Source organism: Sipha flava, unplaced genomic scaffold (genome assembly GCF_003268045.1).
Source record: "Sipha flava isolate LNK unplaced genomic scaffold, YSA_version1 128_pilon_pilon, whole genome shotgun sequence".
In the NCBI taxonomy this organism is placed as follows: domain Eukaryota; kingdom Metazoa; phylum Arthropoda; class Insecta; order Hemiptera; family Aphididae; genus Sipha; species Sipha flava.
The window spans coordinates 170,268-193,798 of NW_020271754.1; the positions used below are offsets into that span (position 1 = coordinate 170,268).

A 23,531-nucleotide genomic window follows, 5' to 3' on the forward strand; every position below is an offset into this window, starting at 1 on the left:
TTATTATGCAAAACACAAGTGGTTATGTGGTTGTGATATAAAACTAGCTGTTTATTGTTTTCCTTATTTATGTTTTAGGGGTGACATTTTTTGGACTAAAACAGGTATAACACATTTGGGTCATTTATCAGAAAAAATTAAAAAACACGAGAATTCTTTTAAGCATTTACAAAATGAAGCTAATCTTAAAGTTCTCGGTACTATCAATATTTTCGATAAAATTTACTCGGGCTATAAAATTAGGATTCAACGTCATAATGAAGGAATAGATAAAATCGTTATATATTAGAAAATATTCTGAACTGTATAAAATTCTGTGGACAACATAATTTACCATTAAGAGGTCACAATGAAAAAATTAACTCTAATAATAAAGGTGTTTTCATCGGTGTTATTGAGTTATGTAAAGACTTAGATGTAAGTTTGCGTAGTCATTTTGAAAATTCAAGTGTTTAAAGGGACATCTAAAACAATACAGAATGATTTGTTAGATTGTATATTACTTGTAACCAGAAAACAAATTTTATTAGAAATATTAACTGCTCAATTTGTTTTATAATCGTCGATGAGACTACTGACATTTCTAATATGTTTCAGTTAGTTATTGTATTTCGCTATGAACTTAAAGGTCAACCAGTAGAACGTTTTTGGGGGTTTTTAAATCTTGATGGACACAATGCAGAATCATTAACATCAACAATATTATCTGAAATAAATCCTATTTTAAAAAATACTCCGAATAAACTAATAGCACAATAGTATGATGGCGCGGCAGTCATGAGTGGACAAAAGAGTGGAGTTAATGTTAGGGTTAAGGAACTATACCCATATGCGTATTATATTCATTGCTGTGAACACCAGTTTAACTTAATTATGATACAATAAGTATCTCAAAATAAAGAAATTCGGATATTTTTTTCAAATTTATCAGAAATACCGGTATTTTTTTCAAATTCACCGCAAAGAGTAGCCGTATTGGATAAATTAGTTGGCGTTAGATTACCACGGGCAGTACAAACTCGATGGAATTTCAATATACGTACGGATAACATTGTTTATGAGTATAGAGATGAAATAATGGAGTGCATAGACAAAATAATAGAATCTTCCCAACAAACTTTGACTATTAATCAAGCCGGGTCAATAAAACGTTTATTAAGTAATTCAATATTTATATTCTGGTTATCTATGTTACATAAAATAATGCCACATGTAGACTGCTTATATAACAATGTTCAAGCCGTTAATACTGACCCGGTACAAATAAATAGTTCAGTCAAAAAATTTAAACGCGAAATATCTAAAATAAGAAATAATGTAACTGATATTATTGAAAGTGCTTCAAATATGCCTAATATAAATATATAAAAATCAAGTTTGGAATCACATGAAACCATAAATATATCGCGAAAAAATGCTGTGCTTGAGGCCTGCGATACAATAATTGTCAAAGTTAAAAATCGTTTATAATTTACTAAACACTTAACCGCCGCTAACATATTTAAAGCTGAAAAATATTTAGAATATTCTAAAACATTTCCATTACCATATTTTCAATGCACAATTGAAAGTTACACGTTTCTTGATATCGAAAGGTTGAAGACTGAACTAGAAGTTATATATTTTCGAGATGACTTCCAAACTTTGAATGGTGTAATTCCAACATAAAAAAAATAATATCAAGTGATGAATGAAACTTTTCGAGAAATCCTTACTCTGCTAAAAATATTAATTACAATTCCTATAACATCTTCCGAAGCAGAAAGATTTTTTTCAATACTGAAACGTATAAAAAAAAATGTTTACGAAGCACAATGGGAGAAGAAAGGTTAGGATAACTTAACAATGATAAATATTGAAAATGAAATGATTTCAAATGACGCTTATTTTAATAAGAAAGTGTTTGATATGTTTAGTGAAACAAAAGATAAACCTTTAGACTTTAAGTATAAAGTTTAAGGAGACTTTAAGGAGGTTCCCCCTTTTAATTTTTATAGACCGGAATATATGGAAAAATTGTCCCTTTGCCCTCCTCTCTCACCGCCTGATTACGGTCCTATAATAAATCTGTTCATATAACAAATTAAGAAGTGATTTGTAGAGCAGGAGAAAAGACAAGTTTTCTAAAAGCACAACAAAACAAGAAATGCCAAGATCCCTATATACGCTATTCGAATCTACATATATGGGCTGTTAAAAATTAAAAGAAGAAACTAATTAGTATATTGAATTAAAAATACAAATATATAGCTGTGTCATAAATCTATAACTATAATATGTCATTGATGTATAAAAATATGTAAAAATAACTACCTATATAGCTGAACATTTTATTTATATACTTAAGATTTTATTTTAATTCGACCTTAGTAATAAGCAGTGGCGTAGTCAGAAAAATATTTATTTATTATTTTTTTTAAGTCGAAGGGTGTAGTTAAATTTTAAATTTTCTCCTACATAAGTACAAAAATTTAAATCTTTTAATTTTAATAGTAATTAATCAATCATAAGTAAATATATAAAATGTGTTATTGTTTAGTTTTATTTAAAATTGTTTAATGATGACATGATATAACATTATACTAATGTCTTAAAATTATTGTACATTTTACAAAATAAGAAGGTGGTATCGTGAGGGGAGGGGGTTATAACCCGTTAATCCCCCTGTCTAAACCACTGGTAATATGAATATTTTACTGTTTGTCAATCCACAATTTAATCAAATAATTCAAGTATACAATATAAAAAATAATTTAATAATACACATATGAATAATAATAATAATAATATTCAAATAGTGAAAAAAAAGTTACAAAACTTAATAATGCCTTCCTTATATTCAAATGATATAATTACCTACAAATGTTTACGTCGCTTTTCATTTTTTCAGACTAAAAGTTATTTTAATATATCTGACGCCAACCCAAACGTATGTGCGTTCGATAAAAATCGATTGATGAGTGTAGCAACAAACAAATCCTTTTAGATTCCTCCCTAGTCCTGAATACGTCTAGACGATGGCAAAATAACAATTGTGTATTAATATATATATATATATATATATATATATATTTATATATGTATCGTAGAACACATGATTTTATATTGGGTGACGGAGGAATAATATTCGTTAAAAATGATATTGGTGTTTTTTACATTTTTATATTTAGTAGATTATTGGATCGTAGAACGTAAGCATTATTTCAACTATAAATCTTCTATATAATTTGATATTGTATTGTGACTTGAAAAATGTGACCCTTTTTATCTTTCGGCGTAAAAAACCGTAAGTAAGAACTAATGTATTGTTGTGTTCATTTATCAAGATTGTTGCGTATTTTCATTTATCTGTAGGGCAGGAATTTAGGATTTACAGCAGTTAATGGTAGGTACATATTATATTATATTTATACATTTATTATACATATATATGAGTGTAAATAGTATGAAATTTTCTGGGTAACTCACCCTTATGTGCACACTTCTATGACGATAATTATACCAATACTTAAACAAATTTTCCGTATGGAATGATACGTTTTTCAAACAAACAAAAAACAATATCGCAAAATATGAGTGTTTTTTACAGCATAAACAAAACGATTTGAAAATGTAAAATTTTTCAACACTAATGTAGCATGAATACTCTACTACATAATATATTATATATATTCCTTTACTGCGTTCTATCGTTGTTCAATGTATTTTTATAAAATATATCACACTCTAATTTAACATTTTATTATATTTATTTTAAAAAAAGTTTAAGTGCACAATAATAGGTTTAATATTTAAATTTATATTTTTAAAAGTTAAGATGATAAGTTTATATGGATATTTATGCTTGAACACTTAAATCGTTACTATTTCGTTACTAAACTGAAAAATATACTACAACTAAACTGATGAATACTTAATGAAACCTATGTTAAAATAAGTCCATAGTTGTTATATATTATTTTTATGGTTAATTTTGCGAATGTTGATTTACGCATAATTTAAGATTTCGAAAAACCTTTGAAAATGCCTATTATTCTTTTAATTTATCTTTTATGCTATTGAAATACACTGACAAATTTATACGAATATTGTGTACAAAATGTTATATTTATTAAGTTTAAAGTAATTTTAATTCATTTTTAGTAAAAGTTTAGATAATTTGTATTCATAATCGTGCTTTTAAAACTACGTAATATTATATTAACTTTTATTCTATGTCAATGATTTTTTAATATTTCTGAGTTTCTTATAGTATACTTTTGATAAAGTTAATTTAATGATTTAAAATAATAGATAATAAAAATTCGAATTTTCAAATTAATTATTTTTCTCTCTAAAAATGTACCATTATTTATCATAAATAGGCTTAAGGACTTATAGCTCTAAAAAATACACAAATATGCATGCAAATATGCTTCTAAAATCATTAAAATATGCATTATAATATGCATTTATATGCATTAAAAAAAAAAAAAGACCACATAGTACACAAAATAAAACGTGTCCATCGGATGTGAATGTATCTTTAAACTCCGAAACAAAACTTTGTAGTCGGCTACTCATTGACTGTTGTACTTTCGACATCACACAATGTTACAAAATACGTACGACGTTTTATGTATGATTCGACGTTGCGTGGTTGTGAGACGCAAAAATAACGTCGGATAATAATCGACTGAAATGAATACTAAAAAAATAATCTATTATTCTATATCAACTATTATCTTTATCGACATCCGGTTGATATCCAGATACGATCGATAGGGGTTTATAGTATTATTTATACTTACACAAAAATTATAACGAGATATGTGAGGTAGTTTGACGATAACATATTACTGGAAGTATATAAGTATATAAGTAAATTTTTTTTTCGATCATTTGAAATATGTATATATAGTTATATGTATCTATAGTTTTTAATTTTAAATTTAAAAAAATTGTCAAAATTTGCAAAATAAGCATAACAACTTTAAAATATGCACTCTCCTGCAAAATTTATCAAATATGCAAAAATATGCACATTCAAATTTTAGATCTGTTATCATGGCATCGAGAAACGAATTTATTTCGCACTCTGCTACATCTAACAATAATTAAAAAAAGTATGCAAATGTTAGAAGTCCCTAAGCCTAATCATAAGTAACATAATTAATATTAGATATTACAATAATAATCTACATAATAAACACAGTTGAAAATATGACCAAATACCTATAACCTTTAATATGATTTATTTTATGATTAGATAATATTGAATTAATTATACTTGAATGAACTATATTTCACCTCGAAAAAAGGGATAAGACCTCGATAAGGGCCTCGAAAAAATATAGACCATAGACATTTTTTTTATATTGAGTACATTTAAAATCTGTACATTTGAATACTATGTCGACGGCCAGATTAGAACCAGCACCGGTTAAATATAATTCGGTCGGTATTTGCCAAATTATTCGACCGTTTATCGGGGATAAAATTTGGTCAGTAGAAATGGTCAGGCTATATTCGGATTTTGGTTGAATTCACCAAAATTATACAGTATGTTATACACACATGCATTTCTATATAATTTAATTTTGATTTGACGTTCCATAAAAACTAAATTTAATGTAAACTAAATTTATTAATTTTTCACACTCAACCATGTTATAAATAATATTATTTAGGCGAATGACGAAAGAAAAATTAAAAATAGACTGTTAGTGTATCATGTTATGAAAATTAAATTAAATTCAATAAATGTTATTTTTTTTTATATTTTATCGTTTTTATTTTGTAATAATAACATAGGTACATTGGTATGATGTAAATAAAGTTACTACAAAAAATATTATTATAAATATTATATAAATTCAGCTAGAAAAACATTTTTTTTTTTTTAATTTATAAATGTTATTGACACTATACTTTTTCTGTGTACATTTATTATTTGGGTTTAATTCTTTCTAATCATTTTTATAATAATTTACGTCGGTTCAAAATAATTTTCTAAGTACATTTTTGTCACATAAAATAAATTATTTTTTTTTTTAAATAAATTGACATACATTTTTTAAACGGTTACATATAAAAATGTACATTTAATTAAAAAATCCACTCATTAATTTATCAACGTACAATCAAAACAACTATATTGATATACATGACATTTTGGGGGCTTGTGTTTATTATTATGTGGAAATATAACGTACTAGGGCAATAATTAAAGTTTTTTTGAAAATCGCATTTTAAAGTTTACGAGTATCAATTATTTCTTAAAAAATAACATAAAACTCTTATAAAATAATAAGATAATATACCTATATGTTTATGTTTCCATTAGTGCTCTGCATGGTCCAGTCTAGTACAGTCCTAACATACAAAAACTTTTGAATCGTCGGTTTGGTCCGGTTCAACAATTTTTAGGAGTAGTTCGGTCCAGTCCTCAGATCAAATGCATTATTTTCAATCAGGTCTGGTCCCAATCATGGTACTTAAAATCTAAATACAGATATTTTTATGTAAACAAATAAAACGAAAAAAAAACCTACAGCTTTAGGTATATATTTATTTATAAAGTCGGGTAGTCCAGTCCAGTGTAATACTTAACGCATCATATGGTATGGTCTGGGCTAATACAGACTGAACCTTACGGACCGGTCCATAAACGGTCCAAAATGTTTTAAGCTTGGACCGACAGTCCGGTTCACGGTCTACTTTATTAAATTTTATTTAATTACTGGTCCGGTCTAAAAATTATATGAAGTCGTCGGTTCGATACAATTTTGGTCTTTGATTAACGTTTAAATGTGGTCCGGTCCGACTTTGGTCCCCTGGTAAAATTTGAAGTCCAGCTTGGTCCTTTAAATAACGGGCCGTGCAGAGCACTAGTTTCCATACATTCATAAAATATGAATAATTATACTTATTTTATAATTGATTTTATATATTTATTATCTCGATTTTAAAATTTTGTTGGATTACATTCGAAAAGTTAGTTTCACTGTTTCATGATATTAAATTAATTCGAAGTAAACTTTTTAATACAAGCAAAAAATAATGGCGATTCAGTTATTATGAATAGCAAATGAGTAATTAAATTGCACTTATAATTATTTTCTGGGCAGTCAAATTGTTTTTCTACCTATTCATTTCGCAGAATCAAATCACCATTATTTTTTCAGCATCATTTATCTTAAATGACTTGCATGATCTACAGTTAATAGTTCATACATACTTTTTATATTAATATTTTATTGGATAAATTCATTAAGTGTTATTGTAATTCGTACGTATGCTTACGCATTTTAGAGTAATTTGGTGAATTTGAATATCTGGAAACGAGTATAAAAAAAAATAACGCAACAAAACTTTGTATTAAATAAGTATATGTAATAATACATTTTAATACCTAATGTATTAAATATATTTTTAAACGCACAGCATTTTGTGACCTTGACCATGCGTACAATTTAACTAAATACATTTTATACGGTCCATTGGATTCTATGTTAACCTAACTGAGCAATAAATTACAAAATATTATGAAATATAAATAATAATTATAGGTATGGACCTTCTATTACACACATTTTAAATACTATAAAAGATAACATTAAATAAAATATTAACAGTTAAAATACAATCAAACATATCACTAAGGAAACTACACTAATGGCCACACATTAAAGCTCCATAAGGCAAAATATTTTTCTTTACCTTCAATAGAAATTGAATTTTTTATAGGTTTTTATTTTTATTATTATTATTATTATAATTATTTTTTTTTTTTTTTAAATGAAGCCAACTCCATTTCGTCAAATAATTCATTCTGTTATAAATTTAATTAATTTACATTTAAATCAAATACTTAGCAAAGAACATATTTTAGTGTTGACTGCAAAATGTTTTGAAAAAGTACACTTTTATTAATACCTTGTTATGTCGTAAAATAGATTTACTTGAAACTCTTTAAAACTTTAAAAACTTTAAATTCATGCCAATATTTTTATTTTAAAATTATGATAACATGAGGGGAGAGGACCAATAATTCTAATATTGAAGCTATAACTATAACTCCTGTCTATTACATAGATAGTCATAATATTTACATACAAATATTTTTAATACCATTGTCATAGATTTACACAACTTAAGTTCTTGAATCATTAATCTGAATAATTCATTATTCAATCCATAATTTAATTACCTATTTAAAAACTAATTTAATATTAAATCAATTTTCTTATGACTTCATTTGTTTAATTGAAAATGTAACAATAGTAAATGGAAAAAAGAAAATCAAATACAAAATACAAAATAGCTAACTACCTTAATTTAATTAAAATAAAATGTAATGTGAACCATTGTGATTTTCCATTATTTATTTAATTTTTTTTTAAAAATCATGGATAGAGTTAGTTGATAAATAGATTTATTACAAAAATAATAATTAAAAAGTAATTGATTTAATAAAATAATAACTAATAATAAAAACTGCACAGCATTTTCCTATATGTTTATGAAAATCGATTAATTAATATGAAATTGATGAAATCTTATTTTTACGTTTTACATAAAATTATATGGTTAACATAATATAATATTTTGATTGACTAAATAATCAATTATGCTCACTGTTCATATTTATTTATCTAAATAATTATTAGTAATTACAATTATATTTCTTTGTAAATTATGACATTTTAATTTTCAAAAATGATATTATACTAGTAGACATTATACAAAAATATTATAAATATCCACGACTTTAACAAAATTTTAAAGTGATTTAATTTTACATTTTTGCTCTTATATGAGCAACAACGAGACAATACTTTTATTTTTTATCACTATATAGCAAATTCATTTTCATTGAGTATTTTCTGTAATCGGTCTTAATGGACGGACTATTAAATTGAAAACTCGTGTTAAACGGTCTTAAGGACAGATTTTTATCAACTCTTCGGTCTTCCAAATAATTGACTGTCCTACCCATGGGGATAATTAGTGGTTGTCAGCACACTATAAAAAGGCAACTCTACAACCCCATAAGCACACTAAGTAATCTGACTTTGAAGACGCCATAACTACAGCAACAGAAGTATCTGTAAGTTGGTTTTTTTTCTTAGAAGTTTTTAATATTTTTAAGTTTTTAGTAGAAATATTTAGAGTAATTTAATATAAAAATATGTGTATAATTTTTATATTATAAATATTCAATATTGTAATATTTTTATATAATATATTATATTACTCGTATGTCACATTCTTATACTTGTGCATTATTCGTCTTAATTGTAGATTGTAATTTAATTTATTTAAACATTAATACATTTTCGTGAATTTTAAGAAATTAACTTAATAAATATAATATTTATTTTTTAGATAAAGTTAATTTTATTATTTTATCACGTACCGCTAATTTCATGAATATTCATTTAACTAATCGTTATAAACTATAATTAAATATATAAAAGTATTCTTTAAAATGACGATTAGTTCAATTCTTAATCCGTTTTATATATTTTTTCTTTATACCTACTTAAGATGATTTTTATTTGAATATCTTGTACCCGTTTTTTATTTTACTAGTTTACTGCCATATAAAAACATAAATTATGATTTATATTGTTAATCTTAAAAATATGCACACTATATACTAATATAATCTCAACATTTAAACAATACTAACAATAATAATTTATATATACATATCTAAATTTACTATTTAAAAAAAAAAACAACATGCATATTTTTATTTAATGTTGTACAACTGTGTTTTAATAATATTATGTTTCAAGTTTCAAAATCTTCAATATTTTCTACAATCATGAGATTCTACGTTGTGTTCGGTGTCTTGGCAGTTTTGGCTTTACACGCCCTCGCTGATGAGTCCAAAGAAAACGCTCCTGCAACAGCCGTCGCAGCAAACGACCGATCGTCGATTGTTTCGAAATTGAGTGCTGCACATGAGAATAGTAAGTACCAATGAATTTTTTTTTAAACCATTATGCCTATAAAGTAATTGGGATTCAAGGAGTTTTCATATTTTACAGTTTAAAATTTTTAAGATATTTGTTTAGATATTTCGGTTTATTTATAGTATATTATATTTACGCAAATTATTTTATCGATAGATGTGAAATAGTGATTTTATTTATTAATCATTGTTAATAAAAAATGTAAATTATTGATAGTATTTTTAATTTCTGTTATGTGAATTATAAAATTTTAGTTAGTTATTACTCAGCCACTATTATTTATAAAATTTCTCCATTTTCATTTTTATATATTTTAAAAATGTTCTTGTAAAACTTCTATATTTTTTGTGCACACTATTAGATTCGTAGTGCATTCATGATGGATATAAAAATAGAGCCCATCATTAATATTATAAAAATAATTGTGTAAAAATATAACTGTAACAATGATTACTTATTTAACACGTTCTTATAATATTTTGTTTACAAGAAAAAAAAAATGGTTTCACATTTTTCGTTAAATTTTTCACGGTAAAGTAACTGTCGTTTAATAATATTTTTAAAATCATTTTTAACGCATAAATATATATATTTAAATTGAGTATTTAAGGTTTTTAGAACATACATTTTGCATTGTAAAATTATTTTTGTAACATCTCAGCTATTTTCTCTACACTAGATTCGTACTTCAATTTACATAATAATTTAAACTGACTATGTAATATATTTATGAAAAACACTGCTATACTTCTTTCCTCGTGCAATTTTTTTTTTTTTTTTAATAATAATAAAATGAGTAATCGAGTACAACCCCGACTAAGGTACTTTTTAATGGCGAATTGCTTTCAGATGATCAATGGTCCTTGATTCCAAACAGTTACGGTACAGCTTTAGCTGCTGGCGGAGTGGTTATAGTCGGAGCCGTGGCCCTCTTAGCAATTGCAGCCGTCATCAGCCCATGGTTCGGCTACAGACTCTGTCACATATTCAGTACCTGCGAAGTGCCTCCCAGTACCCCGGGAGACAATTTCTCGGGTTTTTCTTCGAACATGTATCCGCAATATAGAAAGAGGTAAAAAAAAAAAAAAACGCACGTCTGAAATACGTACCAACAAATTTATGTTAGGACTAATGATAAAAAAATGTTATCTAGTACGTCCCGATGTTAATTAATCATGTCGCAACATATATTTTTAGATCCATTGAGTACGTTGGACCCATCTTGCAAGCTTTGAATTCGGCCTACGAAAAGTACGGGCAAGGAGCAAGTCCAATGCATTCGAACACGAAGAAAATCAACACTCAATAACCGGCTGGACTGAAATGAAAATTAATTTAATAAATATCATCTTTCTCCGATCATCCATTTGTGTTTTTAATTATTTATTTTTTTTTAAATTTATGTCGACGCTTTAAATCACATTGTAGTATTGTGTTCATACATTGATCACTAACTGGAAATTGTTTTTGCCAGTATCATTAAAAAAAAAAAAAATTTATACATAATAATAATAATATATATAAATAAAACAAATAGTTAAACAAACATTTATGACTTAAAACAATTATTTATGACTGAAAACAATGATCTTAATCCTAATAGACACTATATAGTTATTATGAACAAAAAAAATTAAGAACGAATACATTTGCTTAAGGTATAAATGGTAAATAAGTATCGGGGAACGAGACGAGAATGTTTTTATAGCGTTATTTACAACAACAGCGAATAATAAAAAAATTATAACCGTCCTTAATATTATAATCATCATGTCGTCAGTTTCGACCGTCTAGCTAGTAAAATCATCTTTTCCTTTTCCTCTTCCTTTTGGTCGATGCTCATCTGGGAGCTAATACTGTGTACCAGAGCGGTGTTTTGTATCCTGCTGTTGCTCATCGTCCGGTTCAGGGTCGGCAACCGTTTGTGCATCTCTTTCTCTACCCACCGCAACATGGTCAGGACCGCGTCCGGCCCGGAGAGTCGGAAATCCGCAGCCGTCTGCACCATGGGCGACGGGTCCACGCGGAACGTGCACGCGATACCCTGCAGGGCCAACATGGCATCCTCGTTACCCGCGTAGATGACGCGCACACGCTCGGACCAGTCGACGCCGTACGTAGTGCGCAGTATATATATGGACGCCCGGCCCTGGTCCCATGTGATCGGCGGCTTGCCCTCAATTGCTAAGAATCCCTGGTGAGGCTCGAACCCGGCGTTCTTGAATATCTCAATGGCCCTTCGTTCCAGGTGTTCCCGCTTGGCCGGCGGCGCCTCACGGTAATGGTACGTCAGCATCACACCCTTGTTTTCCACCCACGCACCTTCCTTGCACACCTCCTCCACCAACAGCTTCTGCAGCCCCGCGATCTTCTGCTCGTACTGCCTGGGCACCGGATGCACAAAGTTCGTGCCGTCCGGGTGCAGGATCTCGATGCCGTGGCTACCCGCGTACGTGATGTTCTCGATGCCCACCATTGACTTGACGTTGTCCAACGTCCGGCCGGATATTATGGCGATATTGATGTCCGGCATCCGGGTGAGCCTCTGAAGCACCTTGATCGTCTCCTCGGACATGATGGCCAGGTCCGGATGCGACGTGAGGTGCGTGAGCGTGCCGTCGTAGTCCAGTATTAGGCTCAGCTTGCCCGCGCCAGCGATGTGATTGCTCAGGTACATATCGAAGTCGTCCAGCCGCAGTTGCATGGTTTTCGGCGGCCCTTCGTCCTCGTCCTTCAAGGCGCCCATCGATGAGAAGAACGATGTCATCCAATAGTTAACGTCCAACAGCTGCTCGCGGTGCCGCAGCTGGGTCATGCGCAGTTCGCGTTCGTCCAGCGGCATTTTCAGTGCCCGGTTGAGCACGTTGGCCATCTCGTCCAGCTCGTACGGGTTGACCAGCAACGCCTCGTGCATTGTGCCCCCGGCCCCGGCGAACGGCGATAGGATCAACACGCCCGGCGTCCTGATCTGGCACGCGACAAATTCCTTGGCCACCAGGTTCATGCCGTCCCTGAGTGGAGTGACCAACGCTACGGCGCAGTCCCTATACAACGCCGCCAATTGTTCTTGGCTTAGGCACCCGTAAATGTACCGGATGGGCGACCAGTTGGGCTTGGAAAAACGGCCGTTGATGCGTCCAATGAGCAGTTCTGTTTCGTCCTTGAGCTGCTTGTACTCCTTGACGTCCGTCCTGGATGGCACGGAGATTTGGAGCAGTACGACTTTTTCATGGAAATCTGGATACTTTTCGAGAAACTTTTCGAACGCGAGAATCCGATGTACGAGCCCTGCAGGCAGAAACACAAATATTAATGTCGATAAAAATGTATGTACATTTTATTATTAAAAGAAATAAATAAATAATAACGGACAGGTCATGACTTTACCTTTAGTGTAATCCAATCTGTCTACACCGAGTATGACTTTCACGTCGTCTGGCATGTTCAAAAAAGTCGGCGCTTTTTCTGACAACTGCACAAAACGTTCGAACGGTATACCGATGGGAAGAGCTTTCACTTGTATGGTACGTCCAGCAAGTTCGACCAACATGTTTGTTCGGTCGACTCGGCAACCGAGCCTCCGGCAACAACAATCAATGAAATTCAAACAGTAATCCTCGATGTGAAAAGCGGCGAAATCGTATGCTGTAATGTTTTACAAACACAATCATAAATTAACGATATTATGTAAATGTGATTCACGCATATATATATATATATATATATATATATATATATATATATATACAGTGGCGTATCCAGGATTAATTTAACGGGGGTGTATTAAAATTGAATAGACTTATGGTAAGTGAGGGGCTCCCCCTATGTATTACATTTATAAATACCATGTATTTATATAACTTATTATATTAATGAAAGTGATTATATTTAAACAGTATATGTAAAATCTACAAGTTGTATACAACTTGTAGATTTTACATGTACGAACGTTTATTCAAATTATACTGTAAGTAAATTTGCAATTTGGTGAAATACCATAAAATACGGTCGATGGGGGGAGGTGTTCTAAACTCATATCACGCCTCCCCCTAAGTACGTCCCTGTATATATATGTATATTCCATACACGGGGACGGATCCACCATCTATTTACAGTCGTGGCACTTTGTAGGAGAAATTACATAAAATATCTGATCGTACATTGGGGTGTCTTGGGAAGGGGAGGGCTTAGACCCCTCTCGAAAATAATGCGACAATATCGTACTGATACTGTCAACATTTATTTTTATTATTTATTAATTTTACTATAATTATAATTCATTTTAAATATTATTTTTTCCAATGGCACTTGCCCCCAGTGCCTCCCCCCAGGATCTGCCCATGGTTGTATAGGTATATCATCGGTCGAATTATTATATCTGTAAGTATTTCTCGCGCTCACCCAACATCCCCTGGAGAACTTGATCGTCCCACGGCAAAAGTCTCATGATATCCCACGACGGAAACGGTATATGCAAGAAAAATCCGAGTTTACACCTGAGGTTTTCCTCTTCGCACACTTGTCGTATTTTGGTGGCAGTCGTCAGCAATTGATAGTCGTGAATCCATACAAGTGGAACCGTGTCGTGATTCCCTGCTTCGTCTAATGTTTTAATAACATTTCGTAGGGCGTCCAGCGTACAATCCGCGAACTTGTCGTTTACTCTACAATACGTCTGTAATCGCGGAACACGAACAATTTAATCCCGTTCACGTAGGCACGTTTAATTATTTATTACCTTCCAGTCCTTGGACACAAAATTAGCGCGATCGGGCATCGAGTGGAATAATGGCCAAAACGTTCCATTACAGCAACCGTTGTAAAACTCTTCAAATTCGGATTTATCGATGTGCACCGGAATAATCTGCGATCATAAACAAAGTATATCGTAAGTGTAAATGTTATACGATTAACAAATGCTAAATTGACAAATAATGTAAACTTTTACGTATAGGTGTGTATACAAGCGAATCAATATCACGAAATAAAAATGAAATAAATAATAAATATTAAACATTTATATCACGTTTGATTATACGCTAAAAGCAAATAATAGGTGAGGTAATCTATTTATTTATTTACACCCCGGTGGCAATAGTATAGAATTAAATTACAAACATTACAATTAACTATACCAATTTATAATAAAAGTTATCCTTTCACATATTATCGAAAAAAATTACGAGTTCGTGCTATTTTACTCTGTTAATTATATCCAATTAACCGAATAAAGTTTTATAAATAAAATATTTAATAACATTTTTAAAAATATATATATATATATATATTTACTTGATTAGATTTTAGTCCAGCAGTCGGAGCTTTGTCTTCGGGATCGGATTCTGGGATTGGGTCACCTGGTTTTAAATCGAACGAACCGGACCATCCAATCCACGTGCCTTTACATTCGACAACAACTGGTGCGACGGCTGTTACAAGACCTCCAGCACTGTTTTCATTAACATCAAATAGGTTAGGTTAGGTTAAATTAAATTGATTACTTATGACTAATTTCTACTTATAATTGGTAACATAAATGTACCTAGTTTAAAATATACAAACATAGAAAAGGTAATAATTTATCAGTATCTAGTTTCTTATAAGTGTTCCAATTTATAATATCATAATTGATATTATAATTGATGAGGTATTTTATAGAACTCTAATTCGATAATCAGAATATAAATATTCAAAGATAATTTATTATTGGCTTAACTTTTTACTATAACTTTTGATATATTTAAAAATGATTTTACTTTAGATTTCAAAAAATCAAATAATAAATGTACTATATTACCCTTTAATAAAATTAAAACCTTAAACTATAATAAAATTACTATTAATATTTTTTTCTTGGAGAAATGTTGTGTATACTTAAGTTTGAATTGATTTTTATTTTAATTGAAATAGAAAACAAATTATTTTACGTCGAAAACATACTTTGTATAATTTATTCTAATGTCCAACAAATATTTATTTTGAATTCGACGTATATTTTAAATTATTATAATGAAGCATAAACATTACTAACATATATCACTGAAGTATTTTAGTTTATATTTATGAACGTACGTCTTAAAATGTAAGGCATAATTAAACTAATTAGATGAATGATAATTGATAATTTAGGGCGTATTTAACTGTGATATAAATTATGAAATATTCAAGGGATTTTCAAATAAAAATTACAAATTATGCAATCGTAAGTTACTAATGCAAAAACCAATATTTTTAATAAATATATACAAATGTGAAAAATCTTTCATAAAAATAAACGGATACTTTGTAGATTTAAGTACGATACATTATTTGTTTTTTTTTTTTTTTTTTTTTGTTTGAACTATTATTTTTATAAACTCGTGTGTTTAGTAAACATTTTTGATAAATGTTTATAATCGGATTAATATGTCATAAGAAATAATTCAAACGTGTATTCTTATGTAAGAACTTCATGGGGTGTATTTCATGTGAAAATTAAAACTAAAATTATAATATTATGGACATTTTGTATATTTTAACTATATTTATAGTAAAAAAGCATTGCTTACCTTTGTTTTCGCACCAATTCTCCATCTGAATTTTTGCTCAACACAAACGGAAGTCGATTAGAAACGACTATAAGAGGACCGTTAATATCTCTCTTTTTGTTTCCCATACTGGACAAGTCTGTAACAATTACAATTATTGAATTTAGTTTCAGAGAAATCTGATGCGAAAAACACCTTTTAAGTGACACGAGTGGAAATACAGTGACACTGCGTTGCCTTTTGAACCTTATTTTATCCTGTCAAATGGAAATTTGTTATTATTTTTTTTTTTTGCTCTTATAATCGTAATTGTGATGAAGCCATTTCAAAGATGTTTCGGTATCACTGTGTTCACAATGGAATTGAATTCTCGCACGCGCGCACAAACACACACGCGCTCGGACACAAACTCACACACACATACTCAAACACACATACTCACACTGTACATTGTAATATACGAGGAACTGCGTATTGGAAGGTATACCCTCACAGTCACCTCTTAAGTTCACTAATTAGAACGATAAATGTGTAATTAAGAAGTACACTGCGTAGTTCAGAATAGTAAAACTAATTTGGTGGTTTAGGACGTTATTATGTAAACACATAAAAATTCTTCGATTTGCGTATCATTTTTATAGAAGAATTGTCTGTTATTTGATGTAACTAGTAGTTTGTTTAAAACGTAATACGAATCATTAACGTTATAAGGAGTACATTGTACACATACGATAATGAGATGATATTGATTATTGTTCCTATATCATTATCGTTTATTACATCACAGAACTACAACTACTTATTAATTATATAATAATGTTAGTAAAAACGAATCGTGTTTCGCCGTCCGAAATATAATAAATTAGCTAAAAAAACAAAGAATTGTATTTAATAGTAAACGCTTAAAAACAATTTATTAATTCTCGCGATAAGACTTTATAGATACAGATTAATTGTAACAAAACAGATTTTTTTTACGTACAAAGAAGGCATGTGACGTCATACGATAACCTTGGTTAATGATACAGAAAGCAATAAATTATTTGAATACCTCGAGAATTACGATAGGCTTCTGTACATCTACATGTTTAGTAGAGACCAAAAGATTGAGTTAAATAGTCTTGTAATATTATCATATTTTATAAATAATACGAACAAGAAATTTACATTAGACCTTGAATGGTAATGAGTGAACAAAAATTATACAATTAAAGTAATAAAAACGTGAAAAAAGCGGCTATTAAATAAAATTTTAAAAACTTTTGGAATCATTGTATAATTTTACATTGCGTTATACGTTGTTATTACGATCTCCGTCCGAAAATATTGGTATAGAACTGAAATAACATATTTTAAATCGGCTACAAGTATAAACGTAGATTACGAAAATAAATTCTAATCATTGGTGCGTATTACATACAATATACGCGATAAACACATTAAAAACGCACGAGCATAATTTTTGCAGGTAGGCGAAAACAAAAATAAAAACGTAAATCAGTTTTTCCTAAAAACCGTAATAACGAAATAGTATTGACCGACATATTTACATACAATATTTTCGTTATCGAAATGTATAACGAGCGTAGAGTTTAAATTCGCTTCGGAGTTTCGAGCGGACACCATAAATTACCGGTGGTGTTTACGCGCGTTTCGATTCTGGTAGTCCTCATATCAGTTGTTGCGTGCGGTATGTCGGCACACGATAAATACGCGTGCAACGCGATATCCACTCGGGGACTAAACCGCGTTCACACGTCTGGTATTAGGGTTTCGAAAATTTTCAAAAAAAAAAAAAAAAAAAAAAATACCGACAAATCCGCGGACGGCGGCGAAACGAACGAAAACAATATATTTTCGAAACGATCGAACGCTTTCAAGGCGATTGTCGCTGACACCAGAAATTAGCCTGACCGCGTGTCGTCGTGGCCCGGGAAGGCGTCGGACGAGACGAAAAGTGCCGTACCGTTCCGTAGGTCGGCGGAAACGTCTGGATCGCGAGTCCGGATCGTGACCAGGGCCGGCGAGAGGGTGGGGCGGGTCGGGATAGAGCCCCGGCGCCCCGTACGTCCGAACGGGGCCCGTCGTTCTCAGCCTTTTTTTATACGAAACGTTTTTTTCGTACGATCTCATTCGCCGTGCTGAACTCGGGATACGAGTTCGATTATTTTTATTGTGCCAAAGCGTGACAACACGTCGGCCGAACGGGTGCAAGCAAAGGGGGCCCGGAACCGTAGACGTATCAGATACACGTTAATACGCCTGCGCCTGGAACCTAACCTAGCCCCGGGAGCCGCGCGCGTCTCTTACTTTGCCCGTTGGTCCGGAACATGTTCGTCTCGGCGAAGTCGTAACCGTTCACGCTCAGACGGCGGTTCGCCATGACCGGCGACGACGACGTTCCGCTGTTGTTCGTCCGACGACGGATTTTATCGCGCACGTGCCGTTTTATCGCGCGTCGTTTGCCGGTCACCGCGAATACGTGTGTGCGCGCGCGCGCGCGCGCGTTCCTCCGGTCGGCAAAACGTGTGCGCGCGCGTCCCACTCCGCCAGCACGCCGACGGTGTGTTAACACGCGCACCTGTTGTGCGCGCCTCTACCGATCATCCTCGCCGCGGCCGGACCGATTTGTTTTTCGCGCGCACCAATCGCGCGATCGCGTTCCGACTTCGCTAAGCGCCGACGGGCTCGGTCTCCTTCTCTTCCATTTACCCCCCCCCCCCCATTCCCAAATAAAAAATATCTACGTCCGTCCTCCGCGCTACGGCGTGTACGCGTCCAATCCTTTACCGAAGTGATATAAAAAAAAAAAAAAAAAGAATCGACCCCTCCCCTCCCCCCAAAAGCGGGGGGTTTAATAAATCGCGAGTCGCATCCTATATATTGTACTCGATGCTTCCGGAGACACATAACACTTTTATCACTTATACCGCGTAACGCGCAACGACTAATTCGTTTTTTTTCACGGGCGGGGGTGCCGAGGCGCTTTTTTTTCGATTCTATCAACGCGACTCCGACTAGTTCGCGCGTACATCGAGCAACGATTACCATCAGGCAGGACGACTGCATGTAGCCGCTTTCGTTATTAGTGGGCCTCGGATTTTCACGAATACAACTGTCATTGTGCAAAACAAATACAAACAAAATATGATGTTCAAAAGAAAACAATCATCTGATTAATCCGTAAAATGTCAAATTTTTTTTTATTTCGCCCAAGGGGCACGAAATGCCTAAATCAGGGTCTTCATCGAACACGTTCGACATCATAACGGTGCACGAGTGCTCACCAAACTAGTTCCGGTTCGATTCATCAAGGAACCGTCGACAATATCCGCGAATTCCACGATATTGAGTGCAACGTATACGAGTATATATATCTTATAAGCGTAGGTGTTGTATTTTAAGTGACCGTCGTACCGAAATTCCCAATCACAATTATACAATTATAATTATGTATACGTATATTTTCACGAGGCAGAAATGTACAAATACGTACATGTTTCTGAGCAATTACAAATTGTAATTAAACGACGAATATTTATTATAAAAATATATTTCGGTGCTCACTGTACGCCGCCAAGTGTTGCTGGGCAACTCTATTAGCGACAATGTTTTTCATATTCAATTAGATTTCTAAATTTAACATGTATAACAAATGTTCGAGGTTAAGACTACGATATTTTTATGGTCTCCTTTTCACTCTTTATTGTTGATTTTTTTTTTTTTTTTGTATTTCACATTTTCGAGCTTTTTTCGACGTCTGTAACGTGTTTTTACGTGAACCTGACAATTATTACTTTTAATACGCAATATATGTATATTATAATTATTATTGTATTTCTGGAAAATAACTATATACCACTTATGATGCACGCCGCACACGTGCAAGCAAAATATTACAAGTCGTGAAAATTGAACGCTCGATTAACGATGATATCACTAAAAACGTATCTACACAGAAATTGACTGCTGTTATCGACTACTATCATCATTTATAACTGTATTGTAAACGTAGAGTATATTATAACACACTATAAATACAGAGAAACACATTGTAAGCTTTCTCTATTCGATTAACGCCGAACTTTGATCTTATTACAACAACAATAGTACAATATACAGATATACACAGTTTGCTGTATAATTAATGTAAAACACTTGTGTCTTGCTATTCAAGGGCGCCCATAGGAAAATTCTCAAAGGGGGAACAATATTTTAATTTATCAATCTATTCATAAATAGGAATGACCCATGGTATAGGAAGGCCCTTACAATTTAACATTATACTATTACATTATATATATATCAAACTGGAAGACTATAAAATAATAATTATTTAACCAATTTACCATAAAAGTAATTTATTGAAATTTTTATTTAATTAATAATATAAATTGGACACTTAAAACATTAGTTATATTTATTGAAATATTAATTTACAAATATTATATAAATATTATGGTGGTGTACACACACACACACACATACATACCGTATTTCTGGAAATACACAATATTTTAAGAATTGATAATTATCCATAGAATAGAAACGAAAAAGCGTATTGTTATTTATAGCTGATAACCTTATTTTCCAAACTAAATTAATAGATTTTTCATAAACAAATTATAGATTTTCATATATATAAAATTAAATTTTTAAATTCTATTTAAATAAATATATTCTTATCAGTTTCCCAAAATTTTTGACATTTTCCAGAGGAGGGACATGTCCCTCCCTTACCCACCTCCCCATATAAGCACCCTTGGTGGTATTTCTGCTATTATCGTGATATAATAATCTATAGTAATTAAATTTTATTATAATCACGTCAACTTATGTATTCAAAGGAAAACTATTAGAAATCTCATAGTGATTAATTGACTGTATATATGTTAATGATCGTATTAATTTTATTTATTTGATTTGGCAAAACATTTACTTCCTACTGACTATAGTATCAGATTGGATAATTTTTTTCGGGTACTTGGGTTTAAACACGAATATCAAATATTGTTATGCATTTATCTCTTGTAAAATTATAAACCAATAACAATTAATTTCTGCTTTGCATATTATTATTTTTTATAGATATCAAATCGTATAGTGTTATAGACAACAGCTGAAACAACATTGTATACTTTGTTAACGGTTTTAAATACGAATGTGTGTTTATTTACGTAACGTCGTAAAATTATACGAAATATAAATTAATATTTCAGTTAAAATTAACAGACCATACGAATTAGTCACTATAGTGATTTGTTGGTGGGTACTTACGTAGTATTTATCGTTTTGTTAACTTTACATTATTTACACACTTCAAAAACATGTATTGTGAAATCCTTTCGATTTCCTATTGAGGTATATTATAGTTTTTCGTCAGAATTCGAATGATTTAAAGAATTTATTAAACACATAAAGTCAACAATTCAGAAAAACCGGTTTATAACGCAGTATTTAAATTCAGAATTTTTTCTATAATATAAAAATTAATAAAAACACATACACTAGCTTGCTTGTTCGTTAACTCTTCTTCAGAAAATTAAAATTATGTGAGCATACGTAAAGATTTATGGATAAATCGTCAAAAAATTATGTATTTTAGCTATTATAGAATTTTGAATCTAAACAGTGGGCAATCATTTTATCATAATTTAATTGTATTTGTATAAATTAAAAAAAAAATATAAATATATAATATGTTTGTTCTGTTAAAAACATCGATTATCTGTTTATATATGTAATATTACAATGTACAACACAAGAGCCGCACGTTTCAAACCGGTAGCTATTATATTTTAATAAATAACATATTGCTGTGATAATGGTCGAGAACGTAAAGAAACATTGTGTTAATGATGTCATTATAAAAGTAGATAAATGCGATGTTAATAGTTTAAAATAAGAGTAAAACCCCATTTAATATGTGCTCATTACTTATAATAAGGTCAAAACGTAAATCACCGGTCAAATTTCGAACCGCAGTTGTTCAAACAACAAACACTTCGTTCACCAATCAACATTTAAACGAGTTGAAAAAAAAAAAATAAAATACGTTTACGCTGATTAAAATATGCATCGGACGCATAAAGGTTATAGTAGTCCTTGACCGAGGTGCGCACGTAATATGTACTGATACAACGGGTAGGTATATTATTTGAAGAAAACATGGTATCAACAATGATCGTACTGCGTTAAATATTCTGGTCTCGCCGTGTTTTCTAGACGCGTTATTAACATTAAATACGTTTTTATAAACGCGTAGACTTGAACAACTGATAACCGTGAAACGTGGATGTTGACAATTACTTTGTTTATGAGCTTAGATGTTGTTGTCTGAGGTGATACGCCCTCGAGATCGCGAATAACAATTCTCACAAACAGTCCCAAGGTCTTCCGCCGATTTTACAGCTGATCGTTGCGAATGTCAAGTGAGTCAATAACAACGTAATCGTATTACGTGTTTATCAGTACTTTTTATGCGCTCTCAATACGCGCACGGTTGGGGAAGAACAAACAAAAGCAACGCGCAACCGAACCGCATCGAACAACGGGAACACGAGCGTTGCACAGGACCGGGATACGCGAATACGCGTTGATCGGAAATCAGCCCGGCGTATAAATATAAAAATAAAACAATAGACAGTGTTGGTAAAAAAAAATAAAACCTATCAATCTATATCGTACCGGTGCGTGAGACTGGTAGCGAACGATTACGTGTTTGTGTGTGTGTGTGTGTGTGTGGGGGGGGGTGCGGGGGGGGGCAGGTGGTCTTCTATATGTGTACACTGACGTTTGATGACGTTTTGTTCGAGGCGGATTCTAGCGACAATGTTGCCGTACACGAGTGTAACGCACCATAATCGAACGACTCGTCGTAGGCGATCGCGAGAACGTACGAATTCGCGACGACCTACGCGGAATCGGCGTAACATGAATGCACGGCCGACGTAAATTCACCGATCCCTTGGGGAAGCGTGTTCTCTTGAACGCGCGCAACAGGTGTGCTTGCACGAATATAAGAGGGGGGGGGCATGGG

At 31.8% G+C, this 23,531-nt stretch overlaps 2 protein-coding genes across 5 annotated transcripts in view; one reads left to right on the forward strand and one right to left on the reverse strand.

The window, feature by feature from the left end:
- The first annotated feature begins 8,983 nt into the window (after window positions 1-8,983).
- LOC112694395 lies at window positions 8,984-11,329 on the forward strand. 2 transcript variants are annotated; one of them, XM_025569848.1, is made up of 4 exons: window positions 8,984-9,091; window positions 9,786-9,962; window positions 10,815-11,037; window positions 11,163-11,329. In XM_025569848.1, exons 2-4 carry the CDS (start codon window positions 9,815-9,817, stop codon window positions 11,272-11,274), a joined length of 483 nt encoding a protein of 160 aa, XP_025425633.1. In that variant the 5' UTR covers window positions 8,984-9,091; window positions 9,786-9,814; the 3' UTR covers window positions 11,275-11,329. The 2 variants fall into 2 exon arrangements, with proteins under 2 accessions (XP_025425633.1, XP_025425634.1); XM_025569849.1 differs by having other exon boundaries at window positions 10,818-11,037.
- Window positions 11,330-11,331: 2 nt separating this feature from the next.
- LOC112694394 (alpha,alpha-trehalose-phosphate synthase [UDP-forming]-like) overlaps window positions 11,332-23,531 on the reverse strand; it is a 12,769-nt gene continuing 569 nt past the window's right edge. Inside the window, exons 1-7 of one of the 3 annotated variants that reach the window (XM_025569845.1) lie at window positions 18,803-19,033; window positions 16,514-16,631; window positions 15,258-15,414; window positions 14,704-14,829; window positions 14,367-14,640; window positions 13,353-13,610; window positions 11,332-13,253 (exon numbers count right to left, since the gene is read on the reverse strand). In XM_025569845.1, coding sequence (XP_025425630.1) covers window positions 11,734-13,253; window positions 13,353-13,610; window positions 14,367-14,640; window positions 14,704-14,829; window positions 15,258-15,414; window positions 16,514-16,631; window positions 18,803-18,875 — 2,526 coding nt within the window. In that variant the 5' untranslated portion in view covers window positions 18,876-19,033 and the 3' untranslated portion in view covers window positions 11,332-11,733. Of the gene's footprint in view, window positions 13,254-13,352; window positions 13,611-14,366; window positions 14,641-14,703; window positions 14,830-15,257; window positions 15,415-16,513; window positions 16,632-16,687; window positions 16,875-18,802; window positions 19,034-23,531 lie in introns of those variants that run through there. The other 2 variants (XM_025569847.1, XM_025569846.1) reach the window with 2 other exon arrangements.